At 39.9% G+C, this 26,504-nt stretch overlaps 2 protein-coding genes across 3 annotated transcripts in view; both read right to left on the bottom strand.

The window, feature by feature from the left end:
• Positions 1 to 782: 782 nt before the first annotated feature.
• On the bottom strand, positions 783 to 7,296 carry LOC137983344 (uncharacterized). 2 transcript variants are annotated; one of them, XM_068830546.1, is made up of 4 exons: positions 7,219 to 7,296; positions 5,614 to 5,883; positions 4,456 to 4,608; positions 783 to 2,611 (listed from the first exon to the last, which is right to left on the bottom strand). In XM_068830546.1, the coding sequence occupies exons 2-4, from the start codon at positions 5,711 to 5,713 to the stop codon at positions 2,223 to 2,225; spliced, it is 642 nt and encodes a 213-aa protein (XP_068686647.1). In that variant the 5' UTR covers positions 5,714 to 5,883; positions 7,219 to 7,296; the 3' UTR covers positions 783 to 2,222. The 2 variants fall into 2 exon arrangements, with proteins under 2 accessions (XP_068686647.1, XP_068686646.1); XM_068830545.1 differs by lacking the exon at positions 7,219 to 7,296 and having other exon boundaries at positions 5,614 to 5,949.
• Positions 7,297 to 8,352: 1,056 nt separating this feature from the next.
• Positions 8,353 to 26,504, bottom strand: part of LOC137982845 (uncharacterized) — a 21,910-nt gene continuing 3,758 nt past the window's right edge. Inside the window, exons 3-15 of the mRNA XM_068829999.1 lie at positions 24,918 to 25,286; positions 23,831 to 24,049; positions 20,828 to 21,904; positions 19,356 to 19,400; positions 19,048 to 19,089; positions 18,009 to 18,421; positions 17,322 to 17,484; positions 16,727 to 16,792; positions 13,763 to 13,819; positions 12,697 to 12,921; positions 11,866 to 12,039; positions 11,026 to 11,256; positions 8,353 to 10,322 (exon numbers count right to left, since the gene is read on the bottom strand). Coding sequence (XP_068686100.1) covers positions 10,147 to 10,322; positions 11,026 to 11,256; positions 11,866 to 12,039; positions 12,697 to 12,921; positions 13,763 to 13,819; positions 16,727 to 16,792; positions 17,322 to 17,484; positions 18,009 to 18,421; positions 19,048 to 19,089; positions 19,356 to 19,400; positions 20,828 to 21,904; positions 23,831 to 24,049; positions 24,918 to 25,286 — 3,257 coding nt within the window. The 3' untranslated portion in view covers positions 8,353 to 10,146. The remainder of the gene's footprint in view (positions 10,323 to 11,025; positions 11,257 to 11,865; positions 12,040 to 12,696; positions 12,922 to 13,762; positions 13,820 to 16,726; positions 16,793 to 17,321; positions 17,485 to 18,008; positions 18,422 to 19,047; positions 19,090 to 19,355; positions 19,401 to 20,827; positions 21,905 to 23,830; positions 24,050 to 24,917; positions 25,287 to 26,504) is intronic.

The following is a 26,504-nucleotide window of genomic DNA, read 5'->3' as shown; positions in this document are numbered from 1 at the left end:
AGCCAATCATGTGGTTATGTTTACGGAAACAGTTAATAAACGTTTGTTGGTCCCTAAGACAGACAAATGTTTATTAACTGCTTTTTTAGGTGAGTATGGATAGTGCAGTGCTGAGAGCACGTGCACTCGCCTCTCCCCAATGTGGCCCAGGTTCGATTCCCGGACTCAACGCCATAACTGGGTTGAGTTTGTGTTCCCCCCCCCCCCACCCTCAGGAAAATCCAGCATACACTGAGCTCATTCCAGCTGGCTGTAAGCTGTGATCCAAGAGCACACATGGACCGTATAGCGGCAGCGAGAAGCGCTATAGTATGCTTTTGGTTCGGCCTCGCTGAGCTGCGTCGTTGCTGTACTTGCGACGGCGATTAGCGTGACAGTTGTTATTATTCTTAAGATAATTTGTTTCATTGCAATCGCAAACTAGGAATCAATATAACCGAAGCCCCAGTCATTAACATTTATTCCCCTTCTTATAAGTCATATACGGTAATCTTGAACCAATCAATTCAAAAGAAACAGGATGACATTTCTAGCTTAGTTGATTTTTTCCTTTTCTTGCATCAAAGAAAATCCTGTGGGGTCGTTAATCCAGGCCCCACTTGTTCGAATAGTACATAGCGTTTTTAACTTAGTAGAGAAATAAAGTGGATTTCTCAATTGTTTTCGATGACGTTTTTTTGTTCGATAATACGTTATCCAATGGATAGTGGTATATCTGTTCGCAAACTTGAGCAAGGACATTTTAACCATTTCAGTGCTCTCTCGCGATCAGGAAGGGACTATTTCCACTATCCCAGTATTCCCCTCGACAATGTAAGGTGCAGTACATCGACTTGAAACATCAGGGGCTAGGAGTGGTCAGGAGAACTATAGGATTGTTTGAGAGGTAAGGCGACAGAAGTAATGAATTTTAAAACGGTAAAATTTGTTTCTTTCTGAAAAATATCCCTAAAACGTTCATCCAGGACAGCAGTTTATGGAACCAGCATGGAAAAAATAGTTATTCCTTTGAAGCATTTCTTACAGTTTTGTCTTAATTTGTTTAACATGAATTTACAATGTCAGAAGAGGGAATACAAGTCTAATTACTCAATATGATTACTCTATATGGTGAATGAAAAAGGTCTTGCTCAACGCGGTTCAATCCAGCTTCTTCTATATTGAAGTCATGTACTTTGTCTCAAAAACGTGTTAGTAACAATAGATAAAAAGCTCATTAGTGGTGAAAACTTTACAACCTTTAGCTAATAAGAGAATAGGTGACTTTTCATTTCTAAAACGTTCTTGACTAAGAAGAAACACAATCTAAATAATAGAGGACCTTAAGATCTACGACGGTGACTTCAGCGAAAACGTCACCTCGAAATATTTGCTTTATCATAATTCTTTCGCAGTTATTCTATCTCGTTCACTTCTTATAATTTGGGCGAAGTATCCTTAAAATAAATTGGTACGAGCAGTTACAAAGTGAAAATAGCGAATGAACGATTATCTGTTGTATGCTCACGTTGTCGTCAAAACCTCAAATTTGGCAATTTCACATCGTGCAGTGCCGCAATAATCCGTCATAAAATCCATGCTGCACGTGCAGCACGATTATTTATGCTCTTAAAAATTTTGTCGCCGCGATCAGTCGCACGAATTCAAACCAGTTTGAATTCGTGCGCTGGTTTGAATTCGTGCGACTTATTGCAGCAACAAAATTAGCGAAAGCAGAGTTGTCGCATAGTGTGTACACTTCCGGCAACAAGTTGCTGCGACAAAATATAAATGAACCAATGAGAGAGCGTCATATGGTCAGCCATATTGAATTAGAAAACTAGTCAACATTTCCCCTCATACGAGATCACTGCGTATGCACCGAACAGGCGTCGTGTCGCAGCGACTTGCTTTGCAAGTAGTACACATGGAGCAACTTGTCGCAGAGACATGTCGCTGCGACTTGTCGCCTAGTGTGTCCCGGCCTTAATAAATTCTTGATACCATACCAACGAGGTCTACTGCTAGTAATCTAAATCTAATTCTCTCAAGGGTTGGTGTTTGCGCTCTGATAAAAAAAAACAAATCTTTGAAAGGTTCTTCTAAAACCATCACCTCGAGGTCCATACATTACACTCAAGATTACATGACGAATAGCCTTTTCTAACAAGCTTAATTTAGAATAACTGTCTGAATTTCAAGGGTATTCTGCACCCGTTACGGAAGGGCAGTGGATTGAAAGGTTACTGTGGTCCAGCGACAGAAACTTTGGAAAATGCAGCCGCTGGGACCGTTGGCGTGGCCTCGGTAGCAAAAGCAGAAGAATCCGCATGCGTTCCTGCCAGTTGGCTCGATTTTATGAAAGAGCCATTGGTTAAGATAGAACCGAATTCCAAAGGCTTGACTTTTAATGATACTGGAAAAGAGGAGTCTGCCTTGGAGTCAAGGGGCTTCCCAGGAGAGGATGGTTTTACTGTCTTGGGCGAGATGACGCCAACACAAATGCAGATACATAAGTGGGGGCAGTTTTGGGAGCTGTTACCAGTGTTGGGAATAAGACGCAGAGCACTAGGATGGATACCAGAGGAAGGTTGTGGACATGGACATGGACAGGTCGATGGCGCAGGGCAACCTGATGAAAGATGTTGAAATTTCATATATCATGTTTACTGGTAACAGACAGCCACGCTGTTGTAAGTCTACCTTTGACACGGCCTTAAGGTGGCTCAAACTAGTTTCAACACTGGAAATGAAAGAAACGTTCTTATTAGGAGGATTGACACTACAACACTTTATCACTTACCAGCAATGTTATGGTACCATATCAAACACCAGTTAGTGCTGGTTATTTTTGTGACGCAAAATTACGGTGGCAACAGGAAAGGTCTCCAAGAACACCCCATATTTTGGCTTTAGCTGCTCATATCTCAAAAACTAACTCGGTGATCCCCGTTTTTTACTTCTGAAATGTAATCAGTATGCCAGAATGAATCTTTCTGCAAAGTTTTAAAAAAATCTGTGGAGCGGATTCAGAGCCTCGTTAAATAATTGAAAATTTAAGGTTTCTCCTAATCCGCCCCACATAATATTTTTAAACTTTGCAGAGAGTTTTATCTTGGCCTGCTGATCACGTTTGTGCAATAAAAAATGGGGTCATCGAGTATTTCAGATATTAGCAACTAAATCCAAAAAATAGGGTGTACTTGCAAGGATTTTCTGTTGCCATGGTATCTTGTTACGTCGCAAAAATGACTGAATCTTTTTCGCAATAATTGATGTTTCATATGGTACAATAACATTGGTGTTATTTGTTTAAGTGTTGTAGTGTCGATCTTTCCAATTACAAGATCTCTTGAAATTTTTGAAACTGGTTTAAGCCACCTTAAGAGCAAAATTGTTTGTTGCATAAGGTTTTTGTCTCACAGTTGCTTTGTGTTGTACATTAGGAGCAAGAGAAAATAAAGCGGGAAGAAAGGGCATCCGCACTCCCACGCTGTACAGATCCCACGGGAATTAGGCAACAGCCAATTCTATGGCAGGAATGTGTTCTGTGAGCGTGGGCTATCTTTGTGGAATACATTCCTTCCGTATTATTGGCTGTTGCCTAATCTCCTTGGGAGCTGCACAGCGTGGGAGTCGATCTAAAAATAAACTGAGCCATATTACCTATGAAAAGGGCATGTATATGGGGGATGCCCTTTCTTTCCCCTTTATTTTCGTTTTTAACAGAAATCACTGCTCCTTCATAATAATTAAAATTAAAATTAATAGTTATTAATAATTATTAATTGATAATTAATAATTGATTGATGCTAATAATTATTAATTATTAAGCAAATTATTAATAATAATTAAAATTATTTCATTGCTTTATTTACTAAAAAGAAATATGAATTTAGAGTGTGGTACATTTGTATATACACTATCTATCCGTCCTGACCACTGATAGATCTCTATCAAAGTGCCATCAGATGCAAAAGTCGAAAGAGAGAAGTCATTCTTGCACCAATCTGGACAATGTAAGCAATTTTCTCAGTCTCTTACAGACACCAAGATTTTCAGGTGTCTTCAACGGGATTCGAAGTCATGACCTCTGTGGTTTTCAATTGTCTATTTTCAGGTGTCTCTAAGAGACAATTGCTATGAATTGTCCAGATAAAATCGAGGATCACTTTTCCTTTTCGTTCATAACCGTCACTTCAAATACACGTTCATTTCTAAATGCAAAGGTGTAAAAGGACCAAAACCGCAGTACATAGAGTAAAATGCCTTCGAGGACATTAAAGAGTATAGAGTATACTTAGCCCATAATTTTCACATTCAAGCAATCTAGTCATATAGGGAAAGTGGTAAGTGCTCACGTCAGTGCTTGAACTACGATTCTAAAATGCAGCAATGTAGGGCAGCTTCGAATTCATGGGTTACTACCGAAACGTATTCGACAGGGATCGAGAAGAGCACTTTTGTGCATGTTACCTGGCATTGGTGCTTTAGGCAAAGGTGTAGCAGTAGCCGTTTGTACCAAGGCACCTGTTGGAGAAACAAGACCTTGAACAAGAGTAAATTGGTTCTTTTGGATTTGCTCAATGACCGAAGTCGGCAATGGCGTCTCCGAGATTTCGTATCGACCTACAAAAGGAGAAAATTTATTAATGCAATACTGGAAAAAAATCATAAAGCAAGAAGTGCACTGATTTAAATCTGTGCTGTTTAGCTCATTCCATGTCACTGTTTTTTAGCCGCTCTGTGGAAATAGTGCGGGATTATCCTAACTGAGAAATGAGGCTTTTCCCCAGGGAAAATGGAATGAAAGTTGATTTAAACGAGAGAACGCCATAATGGGAGCGGGAAAAATGGCTCCTTAGCATGAACAGTGATTGTACTCTCCCCTTTCATTTTACCTTCAGCGTCTTCCTCAAAATGTCAGAAATTTACCATAGATGACTAAATGTATATCTACAGGCAGGGTTTAGGCAAACCTGTTAACATGGCTGCTCAGTTTGCGGGCAACTTCAGTGCTACTAAGCGTGGACTTTAAATTTTGTTCTCGTATGTTTTCTACTTGTATTGTTAATGTCGGTTTCGTTTTTCCAATTCTCGCTTATGCTTTTTTTGGGAAAAATATTATTTTAATTGGCAACGGTGACCTTAAAATCCAGAATCCGGTTAAAATTTTGAAACTTGTCGTTTCCTTGATGACTTCACCTAAATGTCATGCCGTCCTTTTCTTCACGTGAATTTCGAGACCTTCCACTCAGGAGTAATGAATTTATCACGACTACATGCTGTAGGAGGCAGCAACGAGAGATATTTTTTTCTCAGTCGCGGGAGGTACGAAGTGCTGCGATTGTAACAAACAACTATAACTTGAAGGAAATGTATGAAAACAATCCTGGTCCTAACTGAATTTCTTTTAGTGGCAACGCCTTGTTTAAAGGTCCGTCAAGGATAGATTCCATTAATTTTGGAATTGTTATCAATTTCTGGATGCGATGTTAAGCCCCTGCATGCATTGGATAAGGAGATTGTTTTCTTTTGAATTAGCAGGTTGTTTATCAACATTTACGCCTTGGTGAACGCACAGTTGTGGTCGTTAGTATCTACTTAGCTATAGAATTTGATTTACTGTCTTACCTGTTGGTTTTACATAATATGTTCCGTTAACGGACCACAGGACAAAATGAAGAGCGCATATTTGGCAAGTGAATTGACGAATGTTTAACATAAGCTTCATTATATTTGAAAAAAAATATCTCAAAAGTTCACAAGGTATGGTGCGCGGGTTGGATTTTGCCTCTCAAATTGACCACTTTTCAGTTTGGTGAGACATTTCGCGTTGAGACCATTCCACCATTACGTCACTAGAAGATGCGAATCCTGTCATTATCTCCATCCTAAAGTTTGCTGAAATACCAACGGACGAAAAATGCTTTACCAGGGAAGAAATGATAGTTACTTCAAAGAGGCAGAAGTACAGTAGGAAATAAAATCGGTAATATTTATAATTTACCCGGGTTTTTTTTAGCAGGTGTTAAAGTACTCGACCCAATCAACCACCTATGGTCTTAAGACAAAACAGCCTTCTCTCTAAAGTCGTCATAAATGGACCACATGCTATCGTAACGAATGTCCTACTGTGTCTACAGAATATTGGTTCTTAGTATGTGGCCTTGATTTTCAGAAAAGCCTTTTCTGAAAATGTCGAGTGAAGGCTATGGCAATGAGAACACCACAATGGAAAGAATATTATTGGGGTTAAAATAGGAAAAATAATGTTGCTCCAACTACAATTTCCGTGGGTTTCTCTGCTTTTCCACTAAATTTTAGATTTCGACGACAACGTGAGCATATAACAGTGAACCATTCATTTCCTATTTTGTTTTAAAACCGTTCGTGCTCATTTGGTTACAGGATAGTTCGCGTGAACTGTCCAACGCGAACAAGACGGAATAATCGCGAAGTACTTGCGATGGCGTTAAGGGGCGTTTTCATTGACGTTGCCGTCTCCCTTATAGGGAGCTTAAGCACGCACATTTTTGAGATGCGGACGGGAACTGGAAGAGAAAATTTCGCGTGCCAGGACAGTGGTGTCTCCCAGATTTTTGTACTAATCATCTCTAATGGAGAAAAGATACTTAGCAATGTAAATGCGTGAAAACAGGTTAAAAGGGAAAACAGTTCACTTCCGGTTGCCGTCCGTGTCTCAAAAACACAGGTACTTAAACTTTCTACTTTTTTAGTACTAGTACTTCAACGTTCGCAACTGCGGAGATCTAAGAAATCTTAAAACGCATCTTATCGAAGTTCATATATATGTCTTTCACATATAGGTTTCATGTTTCTGAAGTTATGTTGTACACTAGATGAATGACAAAAAATGGGCTATCATTAAGCAGTGTTCAGCGCCTAACAGAACTTTGTTCGACGTCATTTTACTTACCACCGGAGGCTCAGTTGGTTTAACAACGGAGTTTTCGTGCGGGAGATCGCGGGTTTTTAAGAATGAATGAGCAGAGAATGCTGCCTTTGTAATTTCATCCGGCAAATAGTTTACTTTCAGTGCGAGGCCCCGGTCTCAAATCCTTCCCTGTGAATCAACACTGTGGACGTTAAAGAACCCATACACTGTTTGTGAAGAGTAGGGGAGAGATCCCTACCTTTGGTCTATCTCTCTGAGAGTTGTACACCAGGGAAGAGGCTGTATGCGATATGTGTGGTATATAAATCCACTACCGTTACCTTTTTCATCCTGGAATGCCAAGGTTTGTTCATTTTCGAAAACAGAGTCGAGAGAAGAAAGCCTTTGTCTACCTCACGTTCAAGTTCACAAAGGGAAAAAAAAAGATTGTTGAAAACCGCGATTATAGTTATACTTCTTTCGACAACCAGTCCATGGGGTTTAACCCGATCCAATTTGAGAAGACGCGAGGCCTGTGCACGCTTGATGATCTTCAACTGAACCAAAAAAATCTTCCCATTAAATTTTCAAACGTACATAAACCCTTTGACTGTGTGCCCATCGAGTAACCAGTGACCTCTTTGACTCGAGATAATTAACTACTAACTTCACCACGTGATGGTGCGTCTCGTTTCCAAAAGAATACCGTTGTTTCCCACAACGGGTTGGTGTTGTGTCACCTTGCTATTTTTTTTATTGTTCTTCACTTTAAAAAATCCAAAAGAAAAAAAAAATCCTTTGGATTATTTAGATAAAATATGTTATCTTAAAGCTGCTGCTTAAATTAGTTGTTAATTTTTTTAAAATTCAATTAACAACAGTTGTCCATGTCCGTCAAATAAGTAGTAGGGAAAATTCAACTGTTGTTAATTAAATTTTAAAAAAATTAACAACTAATTTAAGCAGCAGCTGTAAGATAACATATTTTATCTAAATAATCCAAAGGATTTTTTTTTTCTTTTGGATTTTGTAAAGTGAAGAACAATAAAAAAAATAGCAAGGTGACACAACACCAACCCGATGTGGGAAACAACGGTATTCTTTTGGAATTTTCGAAATTGAATACCCTATTTACCCGTCTATAATATGCACTTTTTTCCGCTAAAACAGCCCCGAAAATTGAGATGCGTATTATACACGGAATCCTTTGTTTTAGACTCGCGTCCCTCATTAGCATATAGCGTAAATCTAGATAAATTTCTGCATGAGAAACAAAGCCGAAAATACATAGAGGCCCTCTACTTCCCCACTACTCGAGTACGTCATATTTCCCATATATGAGCATGTGAAATAAATCAACCATTACATCACTACAATAGCATTTTACAAGACTATCTTCAAAAGTACGGCTAATCATACCTACAGAATGTAACACATGAAGCATAAGGAAACAATTGAAAAGATAACAGTTTCGGTTCCTTTAGTTATATTTATTTATCTACTCATTTTGAGCATGCAAACTATATGGAAATGGATAAACTTAATTAGAATAGTACACCGACCGATTCGTATGTCTTTGAGGTTCGGTCATTGTTGGAACCGACAACAAACAAAGAGTAAGAATTTATGCACATTGATCCTCATCGCGTTTTTGTCAAAAGTTATTTCTGTTGGTAAATAATCCAAATCACTAATATAAGGCTGTGCATTGCTTAGCAATGAAACCAATTTACTAAATACAGAATCTGCCTTCTGTTGGTCCCCCCATTGGGTGGCAAATACCTAAGGCATCCTTATGATAGCAAGTATCTTTATGGCCTTTATGGTAGTTTTCGTTTTAAAAACGACAGGATGCTAAAATAAAATTCTCTGAAATCGTAAAATATGCCTTGCACTTTATAATAAACAAAATAATCTACACTAATATGACCTCAACATAATATCACGTTTCTGATTGCTCAAAGACTAATGCATAAATAGCTTCTAGAGTGCAAAAGAGGTCATACAAGGGCGTTAGGGGTTAGCACTCTCTCACACCCAGGTTACCTACAGGTTTGTCATGTCGATATATACCCACGCTATTTTATAGTGCAAGTGACATTTTTTCGGATGAATGTAGGGGGAGGGACAAACCTACAAAATATCCGCATAGGTAAAGTAAGTACCAAGTGACATAAATTACCCTGTTCCAGTCTCACATATTTGGTTTGCATTATGTTGTTGTCACAAAGAGGGGGTCACGGGCACCCGAGGACCCCAGCTGGCTACGCCCCTATTATAAAGTGCAATTCCGAATTTGCTATGTAAACAAAGTGATGGAGTAATTTTGTTGAGTATATAATAAATATAAAACCGTATGAAGGTGCTCTTGCGTTTCGTGATTTCTGGACACTCATGATAGCTTCTCAAATTTTGAAAACTTTCAAAACATCACTCATGCCCATAAATCACGAAATGCAATCGCCTTTATACGATCCCAAATGCATATATAAAGATTTTATTCTAATGCTCATAAATTAAAGTCTTCAGCAAACGCAATGACAACGGCAACGACAACATCGCAAAAGAAGAGTATTATTCGTTAAAAAAGGAAAGATAATCGTGGTGCACGTGCAGCACGAATTCCCGTGGGTTTCTTTGCCCGCGTTCTCAACAAAACAACCGAGGGAGTGACATGGCAATGAACAGCATCATCAAGTCCTGGTCTCTCCGTTCTATATCAATTGATGTTGACGATCACCATTTCATTTTACAAAAGTCCTTCTTCATAAATTTATCTCGTCACTTCATTTGTACGGTTGGTCCTTATGGTAATGTGAAAGCCAATTTAAGAGCATTGTTGGTTTAAATTGCCACGAATAAAGAATTGGGAGCTTAAGCAACCTAACTACGACAGCTACGGCAACGACAACGCCACAAAGCAAGAATATTATTGGTTAAAAGGGGAAAATTCGACGTGTTGCATGTGCTGCACGAATTTCCGTGACTCCTCTTGGATTGACGACAACGTAACCACATAAGAATGAACCATTCATTTTCTGTCTTTCAAGTTTAAAGCCGTTCGTACCCATCCAGTTACAGGATAGATCGCCCGTATTCCACAGGACGAACAAGACGGAATCATCGCGAAATACTTGCGATTGCGTTAAGTTATATTTTGGAGTGACGTTTTCGTCGACGTCACCGTTGTCCTCGCTTAACTGACCCCCTACTAAGCAACTCATTAACGTTTCCTCCTTAAGTAATGGGAATGTCCTCGTATATCACTTCTAAGATTTAACACCAATTATTCTGTAGACGTAATTTGCGCCTTGCGTCCCGACACAGTCCTTCGGATTTCCCAGATTTCCTCGGTCACATTCCCTGAAGTTTCTTGTGATGCACTGATTTGAAGGTCCATCTTTGTCGTAAGATATCTCCACCTTCGGTCCTGAGTAGCACTCGCCTTAAAAACGAAACCAAAATATTCCGAGAGACAAAAACCATTACGAGACTAAATAGTTTAAATGGAGGTTTTGCACGGCAGCCATGTTGCATGGCAGGAACAATAGATTATTTTTTTCCTATAGGAACAAATGTTCTTTCTAATGCAAAACATTTTCATTATTCATGCCATTGCAACATGACTGCCGTGCAAAACCTCTATTTGCTGGTGAACAGCGTACACCTAATCAAGAATGTAACTAGAAAGATATGCACACGAAACTGAAAAACGGTTATGGCAGGTAACACCAAGCAAGGGTACATTTTTGTAGGTAATAGCCTTGCCAACTGGGAAAAAAGAAAATAGAACTGCGTGGAAAGAGTACCCTTAGAGCAGGATATCGAGAACGAAAACCAACTCCAGTTAGCCAGCTTATGCAAAACATCAATTCATAAGCCCTGGTTTTATCACTACATGTATCAGTACCCCGTCAGCTCCAGATCAATCCTCTTCAATTCCCGTTTTAGATTATAATTTGGTCCACCTTCTCTCTCTCTCTCTCTCTTTTTCCATAACTGAGAGCTACAAGGGCATGCTATATCTTTCGAGATCTACTCTATTTCTCAGACTGCAATCTCATATCTGGATTGCGCCTATATATCACATCCATTTATAAGGCCTTTGACCAAAGAGTATTAGAATTATTGCATCAAATGATCCGTACCATGATTTTGCACTCCAAAAAACTTGTACCCAAGCTCCTGTGCTTGCTCGGCACACCGACACAGTACGTCACTAAGGTACGTATCCAATTCTCCGAGCCTTGCTTCATTGCCACTGTATTTTGGGGAATCCTTGTCTAAATCGGTGAAGATGAGGTCTGGTATCGGGCGAGGAGAAAGCTGTTTGTCTGCATAGCAACCTATATTCTTGTATTGGGTAAAGCAAGCCTTATCTACGGTTAAAAAGAAACAAGGCAAGTTCAATGAAAAAGGTTACATAATGCTTTTTTGAAAACAACTAAGACGTAGTACTAAATCAAAACAATAAGTACGTTTTTGCACGTCAGTGTAAATCCAGACAGTCCTTCGCTTAACAACAGCGTAAACTAACTCAGTGAGTGGATGGTTTTCTTGAAGACATGAGCACATGAGGGCAAAGTCGTTCTGCCCTTTCTAAACTATCAGTTAAAATAAGGAAGTACTGAAAGTAACTGATACTACTATTTTCAAGCGGCTGCCTTGTATAGACCTTGGTATGTGCTGTTCAAGTGCTGGACTGTGGCTCAAATACATACACAACTACAAGTAGAGCACTTCAGATCATCTTTTCTTACAGTCTTACGGACTGTTTACAAAGGGTGTCGCTTGATAAGATCGTGCTAGAAGCATATATAAGGTGACTTTGGCTAACGCGTTCTCAGGGTTCATCGAGCATCCCAGACAGAATTAGCTGGAAAACCAACAGAAAAGACCTTTATTCAAAACTGGTTAAAGGGGGGTGATGATGTGGCGTCACTTCTGCTCAGGTTACATTATAAATAATTGCTCTGTGCTCTCTATACCTTGTTGAGCCTCATAATTTTCTGGAATCGAATAGACAAAGATTGTTGTCTTGTTTCCACTACAAGCATTTCTGTCATTTGCGTTGCACTGAGCGAATTGTTTGGTGATGCAGAACCGAGATAAACCGTCTTTGTTATATACTCTTTCAGAGTCCTTTCCTGACCAGCATTCTCCTGTAAAGTACAGAGATTCGGTTAGGAAATGACGATATTGGGTAATCGTGATCTTACATTCGTCAATTGGTGACACAAGGCGCTTTCCTTTTGTCAGAACTGGCCAGCCCAACTTGACAGTTTGCAAAGAAAATGCAACATTTTGAAGGAAACCTTCCCTGATAATCCCATGAATTTTTCTAGGGGAGTATATATCATCCTTGAAGTGTGTTAATTTAAAGCGTCGTAGTCTTCTTCTTTCCACTTGTCCGGCCTTTCCGACCAGTTCTGTCAAATGGAAAGCGTCCTCCGTCTCCAATTACTTAGGGTACTGATGTAACGTGAAACAAAAAATGATGATATACGAAAATTATCACATGAAAATTTGATATCACATCTAATGAATTCTTATCTTCAGTTGATTGAGTTTAGCTCATCGTGCTTTCAAATGAGAGACAAATTTGGAATATTGGATAAACGTCGCGATAATATAATCTTTCGTCATGTATGTAGTACCCTGATAAGCAGATTACTGCGTAGTAATTATCACGCTTTCGACGCTTTTGCAATGATGTATTGTTATAGTCATGCAAATAACTTCACTGTTGTTGTTGTTGTTGTTGTTGTTGTTGTTGTTGTTGTTGTTGTTGTTGTTGACTTCAACTTACGCGCACTCACCAAAGTCTTCTATTCCAAAGTGCGTAAATCCTTTGGCCTTTGACACCTGGGCACATCGACAAGCCACATCCTCAAGATAAGAGTCAAATCTTCCCCAGTCCACAGGGAAACCGCTGTATTTAACAGCATTCTCATCGAGATCGGTAAACATCAGTTTTCGCAAAGGCCTTGGATTTCTCAAGTCATTGAAACATCCTTTCTTCGTGAAGTGAACAGGGCAGTTACCTTATTCGAAAAGGAAAGATCATCATGAAATTACAGTCTTAAAGTTATTTCCTTCCACCTCTGCGACCTGGGTTCAACCCTCTTCCCCGAGGTCATATGTGGGCTGAGTTTCAGTCGATTTCAATCTGACTCTGAGTGTTTTTCTCCTGTTACTCGGGTTCAGTACTCCCCTATCCATCGACTCTCAGTGGATTACATCCGGCTGCGGGCGAATACCCTCGATACGGATAACCTCTGGTATCCAACCCATTTCATTGAAGTCAATGAATTATGTTGTATACGGTGTATTAAGGTTTAGTTTCTACACAAACTATAGAGCTGCGTCGGTGGGGAAGTAAAATACAGAAGCAGGTTTATCAACGGTTTAATATGGTAAATTCACCTAAGAAGAGAAATTTGAAAGATGATGTTTCGAGCGTTAGCCCTTTGCCCTTCCCTCTGTGTAGATGATATATTGGTTGTACTCAAAACTTTGGTACCTCCTGGCCAGAATTTCACGCAATTTCATGTTTATGGCAACTAAAACAGCTCGCCCTTTCGTTGCGATGCAAGAAGGAGCCGAAGATTCATCGAATTGTAGACTCAGTGGTAGAAGAAAATAAAATATGTGATGATAAACCCTTAATTATTAATTACTGGCAAGCAAAAATTGAGGCATGGTATGTTTTGTTTTGTTTTGTTTTGTTTGTTTGTTTTTAATAATAATAATAATAATAACAATAATAATAAGAAGAAGAAAAAGAAGAAGAAGAAAACGACGTATTCACTTCTTGCACATATGACGCCGAAAATTGGTACATGCGGACCAGTACAGAAACTAGACCATCATGAGATTACGTACCGTATAACCCAACCTTTGGCTGAACTTGTTGATCAGATTTAAGAGGCTGCAGGAGATCTGATGAAGAATTCAGTGACAGCATTTTAACTCTCAAGAAACAAGTCACAGAAATACAGAACGTTAGAAATATTAAAAAATTATTATAAAAAACGTTCACTGGCTAGATACAGTTAAAAACTTTCGAGCTTTCGGCTGTCAGGCTACAGCCTTCAATGGAAATGAATGGAAAAAATGATGACAACTACAATATATACAAAAATAGGTGAGAAAAAGAATATAAAAACGCAAAAAAATATTTGTCAAAAAAACTAATTGTTCTTTTTTAAAAGAATGGAGTATTGATTAGGGAGTGGCCTAGAATAGTTATCTGCATGATCTATCGAAGCGGTGTGCCAAGATTCCAGTGTCTTGCGGGTACGAGAAGAACCCTTGTCAATCACTTGGGAATTTTTAAAGTCAATAGAGTGATTTGAAGACCAAGCGTGTTTAGCGATGTTGGAGCCTCTTGCGTAAGACTTCACATTCCTCATATGTTCTTTTTTTCTGGTTTCAAAGAATCTGCCAGTCTCGCCAACATAACTCCATGGGCAGTCGGCACAAGATATTTTGTAAACCACGTTAGGTTGAAGATCGATCGGAGGGCGGGACTTAGGAGACGGAAACTCCTGTTGTAAAGTCTTGAATGGCTTGCTGACAACTCGAATATCATGTTTTCTAAAGAGTCTAGTTAGAGGCTGAGAAATGCCATTAATATAGGGGAGGACTGCATAATTGGAGAATTCGGAGGGTGCAACCCATTTAAAAAACATGCAAACAAGTTCCTCAGGTGTTGGGATGGGATTTGTTCGCTGAGTAGAAGATTTCTTCTTTAGAATGTTGGAGATAACATTTTGGGGGTAATTGTTAGATCGTAGAGCGTCGATGACATGAATAAATTCTTTCTTTTTTCCTTGTTTTGTGCTCGGGAGATTAGTTGCGCGATGTAACAAAGTCTCAGCTGTACTGGTCTTGTGTCGTTTGTCACGATGGGAGAAGAAATCTAGATACCTATCAGTGTGGGTTGGTTTACGGTAAACCTCAATAATGAGATCATTATCCTTGCGAGTAACCAAAGCGTCCAGAAAGGCGATCTGGTTATTGTTTTCTTCTTCGATGGTAAAGGAGATGTGTTGATCGATACTGTTGAGTGTGTTATGGAAAGAGTCAACGGCGTTTCTTTTAATGATACAGAAAATGTATGGAAGCAATCGAGGAGATGGCCGTCAACACAACTCCCGTTCCACCTAAAGTATGGAAACGATATGTTGACGATAGTTTCAGAAAATGTATGGAAGCAATCGAGGAGATGGCCGTCAACACAACTCCCGTTCCACCTAAAGTATGGAAACGATATGTTGACGATAGTTTCTGTATCATTAAAAGAAACGCCGTTGACTCTTTCCATAACACACTCAACAGTATCGATCAACACATCTCCTTTACCATCGAAGAAGAAAACAATAACCAGATCGCCTTTCTGGACGCTTTGGTTACTCGCAAGGATAATGATCTCATTATTGAGGTTTACCGTAAACCAACCCACACTGATAGGTATCTAGATTTCTTCTCCCATCATGACAAACGACACAAGACCAGTACAGCTGAGACTTTGTTACATCGCGCAACTAATCTCCCGAGCACAAAACAAGGAAAAGAGAAAGAACTTATTCATGTCATCGACGCTCTACGATCTAACAATTACCCCCAAAATGTTATCTCCAACATTCTAAAGAAGAAATCTTCTACTCAGCGAACAAATCCCATCCCAACACCTGAGGAACTTGTTTGCATGTTTTTTAAATGGGTTGCACCCTCCGAATTCTCCAATTATGCAGTCCTCCCCTGTATTAATGGCATTTCTCAGCCTCTAACTAGACTCCTTAGAAAACATGATATTCGAGTTGTCAGCAAGCCATTCAAGACTTTACAACAGGAGTTTCCCTCTCCTAAGTCCCGCCCTCCGATCGATCTTCAACCTAACGTGGTTTACAAAATATCTTGTGCCGACTGCCCATGGAGTTATGTTGGCGAGACTGGCAGATTCTTTGAAACCAGAAAAAAAGAACATATGAGGAATGTGAAGTCTTACGCAAGAGGCTCCAACATCGCTAAACACGCTTGGTCTTCAAATCACTCTATTGACTTTAAAAATTCCCAAGTGATTGACAAGGGTTCTTCTCGTACCCGCAAGACACTGGAATCTTGGCACACCGCTTCGATAGATCATGCAGTTAACAATTCTAGGCCGCTCCCTAATCAATACTCCATTCTTTTAAAAAAGAACAATTAGTTTTTTTGACAAATATTTTTTCGCGTTTTTATATTCTTTTTCTCACCTATTTTTGTATATATTGTAGTTGTCATCATTTTTTCCATTCATTTCCATTGAAGGCTGTAGCCTGACAGCCGAAAGCTCGAAAATTTTTAACTGTATATAGCCAGTGAACGTTTTTTATAATACTTTTTTAATATGTTTTACCCTGGCTACGGTTCTTCTATTTTTAAACGTTAGAAATATTGTCCTCCAAAAGATGGCCTATTTCTTTTCGTAATAGAGTGTTTTCACGTGACGTCACGGCGGCCATGTTGGTGTACCTAAACAATGGACAGCGCCATGTTGGTGTACCCAACTAATCCTCTGGAAATTGAGCGCTATTATCATACATCTTCAGCAACCCCGAAAATGCCTTCGGAGCATCTTCCAACGTCTTCGGTAATTTGAAAACTTTGGAAACGCTGGTTTTATACTATTAGGGCAAAGTTATTTCGACATTGCTTTGTTCTGCTCTTAACAGATATGGCTCCTTTAATCTCAATATTGGAGGAATATAACTCTAATATCTCGCAGATCATGGGTGTGAATCCCTTTGAGTACCCCTAGCCGGCTAGAGGTCAGTTGCATAACTTAACAGGAACAGTACTTACTCTCATTCGTGGGTGATGAGAAAAGGAATGGAGCTGGCTCCAAAGTCGGCGGATGCGCTATTAAGGCTGGAAATAAGATAATTCGTTTAAAGAGGGCCGACGAATGTTAGGAAATGGGCAAAAATTGGAACAGTTTTCTTTTTCTTAAATTTGATACATGACTTCAAAGAAAGTTGTCAAGTTCTTACTGGGGAATCGACGCGGATCAAAAGCGCCACAAGAGACTAGCAAAAGATGTAAGCCCAAGAGAGACGCAATTTGGTTTCCTTTGACAATCCCCTGGCCAATAACACTAAAAACAATTTCTAAGTCCAAATGAAAGTTAAGAATCTATGATTTAGAGAATGTGCAAACACAGGAAACGTGTGGTAAATATTTCTTGGGATTTTCGTTAAGATATCTCGCATTCTTCCTCCAATTATTTTCACGGTTAATAATAAGCACTATGAGAGGAAGCCGTGCAGTGAGCTCAGTAAGCATAAACAGTGTGGGAATTCTTCTTTCATCAGCCTGGCCTCTATTTGCTAACCATTAGACCAGGAGGCATACGCACCATTCAAGAGATTCCTTATCAAAGTTAGGGAGGCACACTTACTTTCATTGCAAGATTCCTCAGATAAACTTTTGAGAATCTGTGTAAGATCTTTGTATCTCTCAACCATAAACACATGATTCGAATCATTCAATGCTATAGTTATAAGCTCTGTCCGGTCAACTTGCGCTCCCACTCCAACAGCTAGTATTGTGACATTTTTCTTCTGTCAAATTTCAATCAGAAATTCAATAATGAATCCATAGGTACCTGTTATTCAGAACTTTTGTAGTATCCTCAAACTTGGTTAACATTATTGGGACACTTTCATCCCATTTTTTGTTTCCCGTATAGTCATAATCTATCTATGTATCGCCGCCCGCCCTGATAATTTTTCCAACTCCGGACCGCCTCTCTGACAACGTTGTTTTAGGGTGTAAGACATCGTCTTGTCCAAGGAACATTTAATGGAGGAGAGAGGAGTTTAAACGAGAGGCAAAAACACCTGAAATAATGTAATCTAATGGGAGGGCGGGAAAATTGCGTTTTGTGTTTGCATACTGTGCGTGTTCCAATGACTTTTCCGCAGAACAGAAATTGATTAATCACTGGAATCAAACTGATAGACCAAGCTGCATTTTATTTCCATGTGTCCAATGTAATGTATATCGATTTTAGATGACTCGAAGTCTCGACGAGCCATTTCTTTTAATTCAATCCAGTCCCTATAATACAGCTCAGTCCACTAACCTTAAGTGGTTGTAGAACCTTTGGATATGGCCGGCTCGATTGTGGGTTTGTTCTACCATCGGTTATAACGATCAGTACATTAGGCACACTTGGCCGGTCTCCACCCTGAATGGAGAATAACTCCTTGCTTGCAAGAGAAAGGGCTAGATCAGTTCTGGTTCCTTCTGCTATATGCGTAAAATTCTTAATAGCTTCACGGAGACGTTCTCTCTTGTAATATCTGGCGTCTGCGAAGTTGAATTGAAGGATTGGAGTGCTGCTGAATACAATTGCGCCAAAATGTGTGGCGCTCTTCGACACCATGAAAGAAGTTGTAAGGTTGGATACGAAGTCTAAACACAACTGGTAGTTTTCGAGGTGAATGCTGTCCGATGAATCTATGACAAGACCAAGGTCAAGAGCCCGTTTACATTCTGAAATTGATGCAATAAAAGCTATGTTATGTTCCGTCGTATTTTTTATTTTTACTTCGAAGTCATTTCAAGTCTGACTTAAGACGTCATCTTAGTTTAACGTTTCATAATGCTTGTTTTCTTTTGATGAATTTTTATTGGACTTAGCTTATTTTCCCATAGGAATACTCAAAATGACACCTTAGGCACCAACACGCGACAATATACGTTATCAAGAGAAAATAAAGGAGAGCGAGTAGCCCAATATGTCAATTTCAGCAAAGTTATTTTTGCACATCACGGAAACGGAAGTCAAAAGTCAGAAGAATTGTGGCGTCTCCTCTGAAATTCTCTTTCAAGCTTCCCTGCCAAAATTATACATCTCTTTTTCATTATTATTTTGCATTACTGTCAATATTGTTGGCGAATCTGATCTTGTACAGTTCTGAGGTTAAATCCATTTTCACAGACTCATTCCTAACGCGTAAAAGCGAGTCTTTCAAAGACCCATAGCACGACAGTAATGAGACAGTTGTTAGCTATTCTTCCCTACCACAGAAGAAAGAAGTATTTGAATTTTCAAAAACTAAAAGTAAAAAAAAGACAAGTTCAGATTTGTTTTATGTTGATATCCTTTGTTACCTTACCCGGTGGGGTCGGTGGTGGCGGAGTAGTTATCGACGCCGATGCTGCAAAGAATATAAAACGGCTAAGTATGTTTTTTTTTTTTTTCTAAAAAAGGCTTACCCCCCTATGCGCGGTTTCTTCACCTCGTTCTTTTATTAGGGATTTGAAGAAACCGCAACTGCCACAACGACGAAATCGTCGAGAAAGTTTGGGCTGGTTTAGTATTTCAAGATTATTCCATGTCGTTTATGTTGTACATTATTTTTTTTCTAACAAAGAGTGATTTTTTTTTTCTTTTCTCGTTTTCACCGATCCCTTTGGTACTTACACTCTGCTTCCGGTGGTGGTGTGGACGAGAAACTTGGCGTAGGCCCTAAACACAACACAGAAAAAAACGTTCACTTGAGTTCTGCTACGTGGAAAACATTCCATATAAGAGGTAATCAATGAAGAGAACAAGCGTTAGCTTGGGAATTTCTGTGCAAAACACAAACGTTAACTCCCTTTAAGCATACCCTAGGGTTTTCGATATTTTTATCGTAGCGATCGCACCTATGTCACCAAAACATTCCATAAAACTTGATAAGAAGAAATAGATCTATAATTATGAAAACACGATCGATATATCCGCACGCTAAGGATTTTGGCACTAGCAAGAGCTTTGACGAGACAAATTAGCACTGTTTCAAACAAATAGCAAAACGAAGGCACGTCACGATGAGATCGATGTCACTTTCCAAGTCGAGAAATGTATCATTCGGACCCCGAAATCATAAACGACCTATTAAAGCTGTGAGTGAAGGTTCAATGGTACTTGGTCAACGTCACAAGGACCTGGTCCCTTGTCTTTATAGTCGTTTGCTTTGTAACCTGGCCTTTGGATGAAAGCGAGGTTGCCGTTGACCATGTTTTAATGCAAGCATCATTGCTTCTCTCCATGCCAATAAGCACACAAATTAATTTACAGTCCAAACGTATGATTTATTGACAAAAAACGACGGTGTTTGTCGCATAAACAAGGTCAACTGTAGCCTCGGCTTCTTCACCGGAAAGGTTTCTAAGCGCACAGACACAAAAAAATCAAATCCCATACTAGTTTTTCTCCAAGATGATCCTCTCAGTTAAGGAGAAAGATAACTCTTATCATATGTTTAAATACGTTGCCGTTGTAGTTGCTATGAGAACAAGTCCACTGTGCCGAGTGCTAGCTAATTGCACATACATTTTTCTAAAAAGCATTTGCATATATATGTAGAAAATACTTGTCATTGCAGCTAGCTATACAGTGATTATGATCATATGGTCGACTCTTTCTGAGGTCCTGGCTTTGCAATTAATTTTCGAAATAGGACAAATACAATCGAGCTTTGCAGAGTTTCGTATTTAAAAAAAATAGTACTAAATAGACCAATCGCAGCAAAGAGAAAGCAGCACAATTAGCCAATTAGAATTTAAAGTATATATAATTTGCCAAAGGTGCTATTAAATTCGTGCACGCAAGTCATGATTCTCTTTGATGGGCTGTGACGTAAGAAATGTTGCGTAGTTTTAAAGGCCCACGTTCACCCTCAGGCATTGCGTGACGCGGAACAATTTTCATATATGAAAATCCCGACGAAGCTGAAATTTATCCAATCACATCGCTACGATAAGCAATGCGAATTTCCATAACAAAAACAAGCGGTCGAAACGACTGTCTGTTGAAGGTGGGCCTTTAAGCCAATCACAATGCTTGTCAATCCCAATTGAAACCCCTCTTACAATACCACTACTGCACTTGATAAAATACTAATAACTCACCAATCGTACTGCAGTTAAAGCTGCATGTAGTAACAACGGCAGTCGAGGTAGCTGTCAGAGTCTGAGTTTGCGTCAAGATTTGGTTAATCGTGTTGGTAAGTGTTTGTGTCTGTATTGCAGTGCTGGTAGCAGTAAGTGTCTCAGTGGTTTTTGCAATACTTGTAGATGTTAAAAGAGCCGTACTTGTGGCAATGGCAGTAGAGGTTGCCGTAGCTGTAATTAGATTGGTAGAATTGTGAGTAATAGTTGTTCTGTGAGTTGCTGTAGTAGTTAAAGTTTTCGTCAAAGTTTCAGTGGCAAAGTGAGTCGTATTAACAGTGTTCGTGTTGGTTGCCGTGGTAACGTGAGTGCTCGTTGTCACTCCAGTGCTGGTGGTGATCAACGTTGAAGTGGCCGTGGTTACTTTCGTGGAGGTGGCGACCTGTGTACTTTTGGCTATGTTAGTAGACGTAGTTGTTGCCGTGACGACAGCTGTTGACGTTGCTATGGCAGTGCTGGTTTCAACAGCCGTACTTGTCTCGGTGCTGTGACTTGTGCTAGTAACCACAGCCGTGCTTGTCTCTATAGCGCTTGACATGACAACTGCCGTGCTGGTCAAAGTCTGAGTATTTGTTGCATTTACTACGCCAACGCTCGTCGTTGTTAAGGTTTTTGTCGTAGTAACAGGCACGTGACTGGTCAATAAAGCAGTGCTTGTCTTCGTGGTATAATGTGTGTTTGTTAACACGTGGGTTTGAGTTTTCGTGTCAGTTACGGTGGTAGTGTCTGTCGCAATTATGGTCCGTGTTGTCAAACACTGGCCGGGAGTTGCGCACGTGCTATTCGGGGGCACCGTCGTAGTTGGAGCAATGCAAGTCTGGTAAATAGCGGCTGTGATGCAAATAGATGGATATGTACATTGAGGAATCTGACAGGAGCCTGCGGGAACTGCTGCAGCTGCTGCAGGATATTGTGCGAGCTGATTCACTGCGGGTTGAGGTGTAGGATATTGCGCTGGATGTGGAGCAAAATAGGGAGCTGGTGTAGGTGGATACATCATATATGGTGAAGGCAATGGAGTTGTTTCAGGGTAATCTTCTTTCCCAGGAAGAATAGCAATGAAAAAAAAAAAAGTTAAACGTGAGGTACCGTCTCAGATTCGTTAATAGTGACCTTAAGATCTACGACGGCGACGTCGACGACAACGCCACAAAACAATGACATCATTAGTTAAAAGAGCATATATAATCGTGCTGCACGTACAGCACGCATTTTAGCAAGTATCTTTGCGGTACTCTGCATAACGACGACGTGAAATCACCAAATTTTGATGGCAACGTGAGCATGGAACACAGAGCCATGCATTCTCTATTTTCACTCTGAAACCGCTCGTACGGTTTTAGTTTTAGAATACTTCGCCCACATTGTACGACGTGAACGCGAAGGAATAATCACGAAAGACTTATAATAGAGCAAAGTTATATTTTAGGGTGACGTTTTCGTTGACGTCTCCGTCGTAAATCTTAAGGTCCCTAATAGGAGGCTTAAGAAACGACAACGGCTACGGCACCCACAACGTCACAAAACTATGATATTATTGGTTAATTGAGCACAAATAAATCCTCACAAAATTTGAGGTTTTAAAGACAACGTGAGCATGGAGCAGAGAATCTTTTATTCTCAATTTTCACTCTGAAGACGCTCGTGCCAATGTATTTTTAGGTTACTTCGCCCACATAGTAGGACGTTAACGAGAAGGAATAATTGCGAAAGACATGATAGACAAACGTTATATTTTGAGATGAAGTTTTAGCAGACTGCGCCGTCGTAGATATTAAGCCCCTTTTACTCTCTACCACAAAGCCTGAATCACAGTGTGTCAGTTTTAAGCCTTAATTAGCCTTTCTAACCCCTTTGCCATTATTTTAAATATTTTATTTTTGTTCTAATACTAAAGGTTTCATTCGTCAGTTGGGGACCTTTTAGGCAAAAACGTTCAAGTAGCAGTACTTCGCATGACGATGCATATTTCCCATTGTGGCTTTGTTCACTCAGAATTATTACAATCGTAAGAAAAAATGATCGATTCTAATATCAAAACTAAAGTAGGGTTAAAAGTCAATTTTTTGGGTTTTCTGTTGTTCACGTTCGTAGCCATTTTTGTATCCCAATGTCAATTATTGCTCCTTTAGAAGGGCTATGTCGGGTATGGTCTAGCCTGTTCCAGGCTCTCAGATAGTTGAGAAAACGAAAAGAACTGCGAGTGGGGGCTTGGGTCGAGGCGAGGCGGGAGAGCCTGTAAGCATCTCTTTAAATTCTTCATTCCGGTATACCAGCTCCTGGTATACCCTCTGATTGGTCAATTTTGACAGTTTACATCAACACTTTCGTCATCATTTTGATTCACGCGCGGAGCACGAAAGAAAGAGGTCAACTCTGTCGCCGAGTGTCTTAAAGTATTCCCAAACGTACAAGCCCTCAGATTCGAGCAAAAGTTGTGTCTGTTCGACTTTAATACGTCGAAAGTGCCTTAAATTCTGGCTAACGTACTCGCACAAGTAAGAATTAACGCATCACCTCTGAACAACAATAAAAGAATCGCGCTTGAACTCGCGTGGGACCACACAATGCCGCCCTTTTTCAACACTTTGACACTGACATTTTGACATGCGAAAGGTTATTTGCAAAGTGGGCGTAATGAAGAATTTAAAGAGATGCTTACAGGCTCTCCCGCCTCGCCTCGATCCAAGCCCCCACTCGCTTTTCACACGCAGTTCTTTTCCTTTTCTCGACTATCTGAGAGCCTGGAACAGGCTAGGTATGGTCAAGGCCATAGGAATCGCTGACAGAGTGAGAACTTTGCAAAAGTCGGCTTTCCTTTGAGCGGCCAGTAATAATATTATTATTATTATTATTATTATTATTATTATTATCATTAGTATAATCACTATAATAATTATAATAATAATGATGAATATATAATAAGTAACTTTGAGAAACCAACCAAGGTGACAATTAACTCACCACTGCTGCATGTTTCCGCACCCATATCAACTAACTCTTTCAATACGCCGTCGAGGTTCGTCTGTGAAAACACCGAAGAGCTATCACTTGCTATTTGGGTCATATCTTGGAGCAACGCGTCTCCTATTTCGACGCAAAAGACCTTGATGTTTGCATGTTTGAGATCATCTGCGGCCTCAGACACCATCTGTGTCCAGTTGAGATTCTGATCTGATGATCCTGAAAATTAAAGATATTGTACGAATGGGGAATACTGTACACAGAAACTAATGCATTATCGCTTTCTTTTTTCTATCCCCAGGAAGAATGACTTAAAAGAAAAGTGCACCAGCAGTGTGTCCCACTTTGGCATTTTAATACTTTCGTGGAGTCACATTACAAAGCTTACGCACGCGACATTTTTGAGCCTCGTACCATCAACCGGAAGTGAGTTGTTTTCCTATTTAACCTGTCCTCGCTCAACCATATTTGTATTGTTAACTATCACTAGTAGAGACGATTACTTTGAAATTCTGGGAAGTCCACTATGCTGGCAAGCGAAATGTTCACTTCCAGTTTCCGTCCGAGGCTCCAAAACGTCGCGTTCTTAAAATTTCTATTGTACCAAGTAGCTAGACATTCACCTCATTCCAAAATGGCCACCATTTTAGCATTCCTTTCTTTGCTTGAAAATTAGCCCTTGTTGCCTTGTTCAAGGTTAAATATTCTTTTGAATTTTAAGTTTAAGAACGAGGCAAAAATGTCTAATTGACCTCTTTAGCTTGTACCTGTTGTTTTCCATTTCAGACCACGTGGTATTACTCTAGAGAGCGGTTTCTTTCTAATGTCGTCTTACGCACGTGCTTATGTACGAATAACTTATGAAAATACAATGGAGGAATTCTCTTGAGAACATCACGTGGTCTGAAATGGGAAAACGAAACATACAAGCTAAAGACGTCAATTTGAAAGCAAACAAAGAATGCTAAAATGGCCGCCATTTTGGAATGAGGTATATTTAAAGAATAAACGCTCCTTGGTGCAAGTCGGGTACTTGTACCAACCCGATCACCTGACTGGGCGTTTCAGAATGACATGCAAGTCTTACCATCTGTTTTGCCATTTGTGAACACCACAAGAGCCCTTGGCACCCGCTTTGCATCTCTGGCTCCAGCATGGTGATCAAACATTCGTTCTTTAACGGCAGTCAATCCGAGATCTGTGCGTGACCATCCAGTGTGGTAGGGCAGTACAGTAATTTTCCTTTTTAAATCGTCAACATCGTTATACCCATTAAATGGAATAGGAAACTCGACTTCAGTACTGAATGTCATGACACTCATATGTGTTCCAAGAGGTGACACGTCCATCTTATCCAATAAAGTCACGACCATTGATTTCTCCTGTTCCCAGAGCGATGGCGAAATTGTGTAAGACGAGTCCATCAAGAATCCCAAGTCCAACGCCTTGTGACATTCTGTAGGAAATAAACAAAGATCTTGAAAAAGTGTAACAAAATTCTTACCTTAGTTTCTCTGTGACGACCGTTTTGACCATTAAAAATACAATCCATTTTAAACAGTCCAGTTTCAGAATTAGTAAATTTGTAAGAATCAGAGTCAATTTCAATTTCAGGAAAATAGAGTTTTTACTGAAATCGGGCCCATAAAAATGCCCTGGGGAACACCCAACCTTACATGAGACAAGGATGAGTAAGTGCCACGTACAACAAGGCGTTGATTGCGGTCGGTTAAAAATTTAAAGCTTCCGAAGCAGCGCAGTAAGGAGCCTTCATTCCCGTAACACTTCAGTTGGACCTTAATTAAGCCTTCCTGCTAACTTTCTTTTCAACGGCTTCCTTTGGCGCAACAGTATTTTTCGTAAATAGCTCGATAGTTCTTGTCTTTACAAAAGGAATTCTAGCTTCCGGAAAGTATACTCTTTGTTGGCTGCAACACGGATGGCTGGGAGAAAATAGAGGAGCCTTCTTTGTTTCCATTGTTCCACAACGTTAGCCAGAAATGACAGAAAGAAAAGCTGGTTAAACTTCGATTCCAACTTCATTTTCAATTTCTGATTATTATTACACAGCATGCTAACGAGAAGGAAGGCAGTGCACCCCACCGGCTAGGACAATTGCCATGGGATCCAGTGATCTCGGGTTAAATACTAGTTACGTTCTGGCCACCAGTTGAATTTGGTCCAGGTAGTTCCCGACTAAGCTTTTCTCTCGGCTGAACTTGTAAATAGCCAACTGGTTTGCCTCCGGTTCTCAGTTCTATTCGTTTCATTGGTCGTGAAAATCCCTATGGGGAGTGTTCAATTAAGTGCATTTTCCCTGGGATCTCGTTGTCTTTTCCGAGTTGAGGCCGCACATCACACTATAACATATGAGAACTTAATATTATGTCTTTGGGAGTCCTTTTTTTCTGTAGCCTGTGTTGCAGACGTAATCTAACATCATCTAGTGACGTCTACGAAACAGCGCCGAGATCCTTGTTCTGGACCCCCAACGGACTCAACGAACAAGCGGAAGTTCGTTTAAAATTTCCCTTTAACCTGATTGGCTATTACCAATCTTGTCGAAAAATTGTTTTTCTTCACGGACCAATCATTGCGCGTACTCAAATCCTGGTACGCTACTGGGGACCCAGAACAAGGACTTCGGCAATGGTTCGCAGGCGGACCTAACCAG

The sequence above is a fragment of the Montipora foliosa genome, chromosome 13 (genome assembly GCF_036669935.1).
Source record: "Montipora foliosa isolate CH-2021 chromosome 13, ASM3666993v2, whole genome shotgun sequence".
Taxonomy (NCBI): domain Eukaryota; kingdom Metazoa; phylum Cnidaria; class Anthozoa; order Scleractinia; family Acroporidae; genus Montipora; species Montipora foliosa.
Note: the sequence above shows the minus strand (reverse complement) of the source record. Positions and strands in the feature narration are given on the sequence as shown.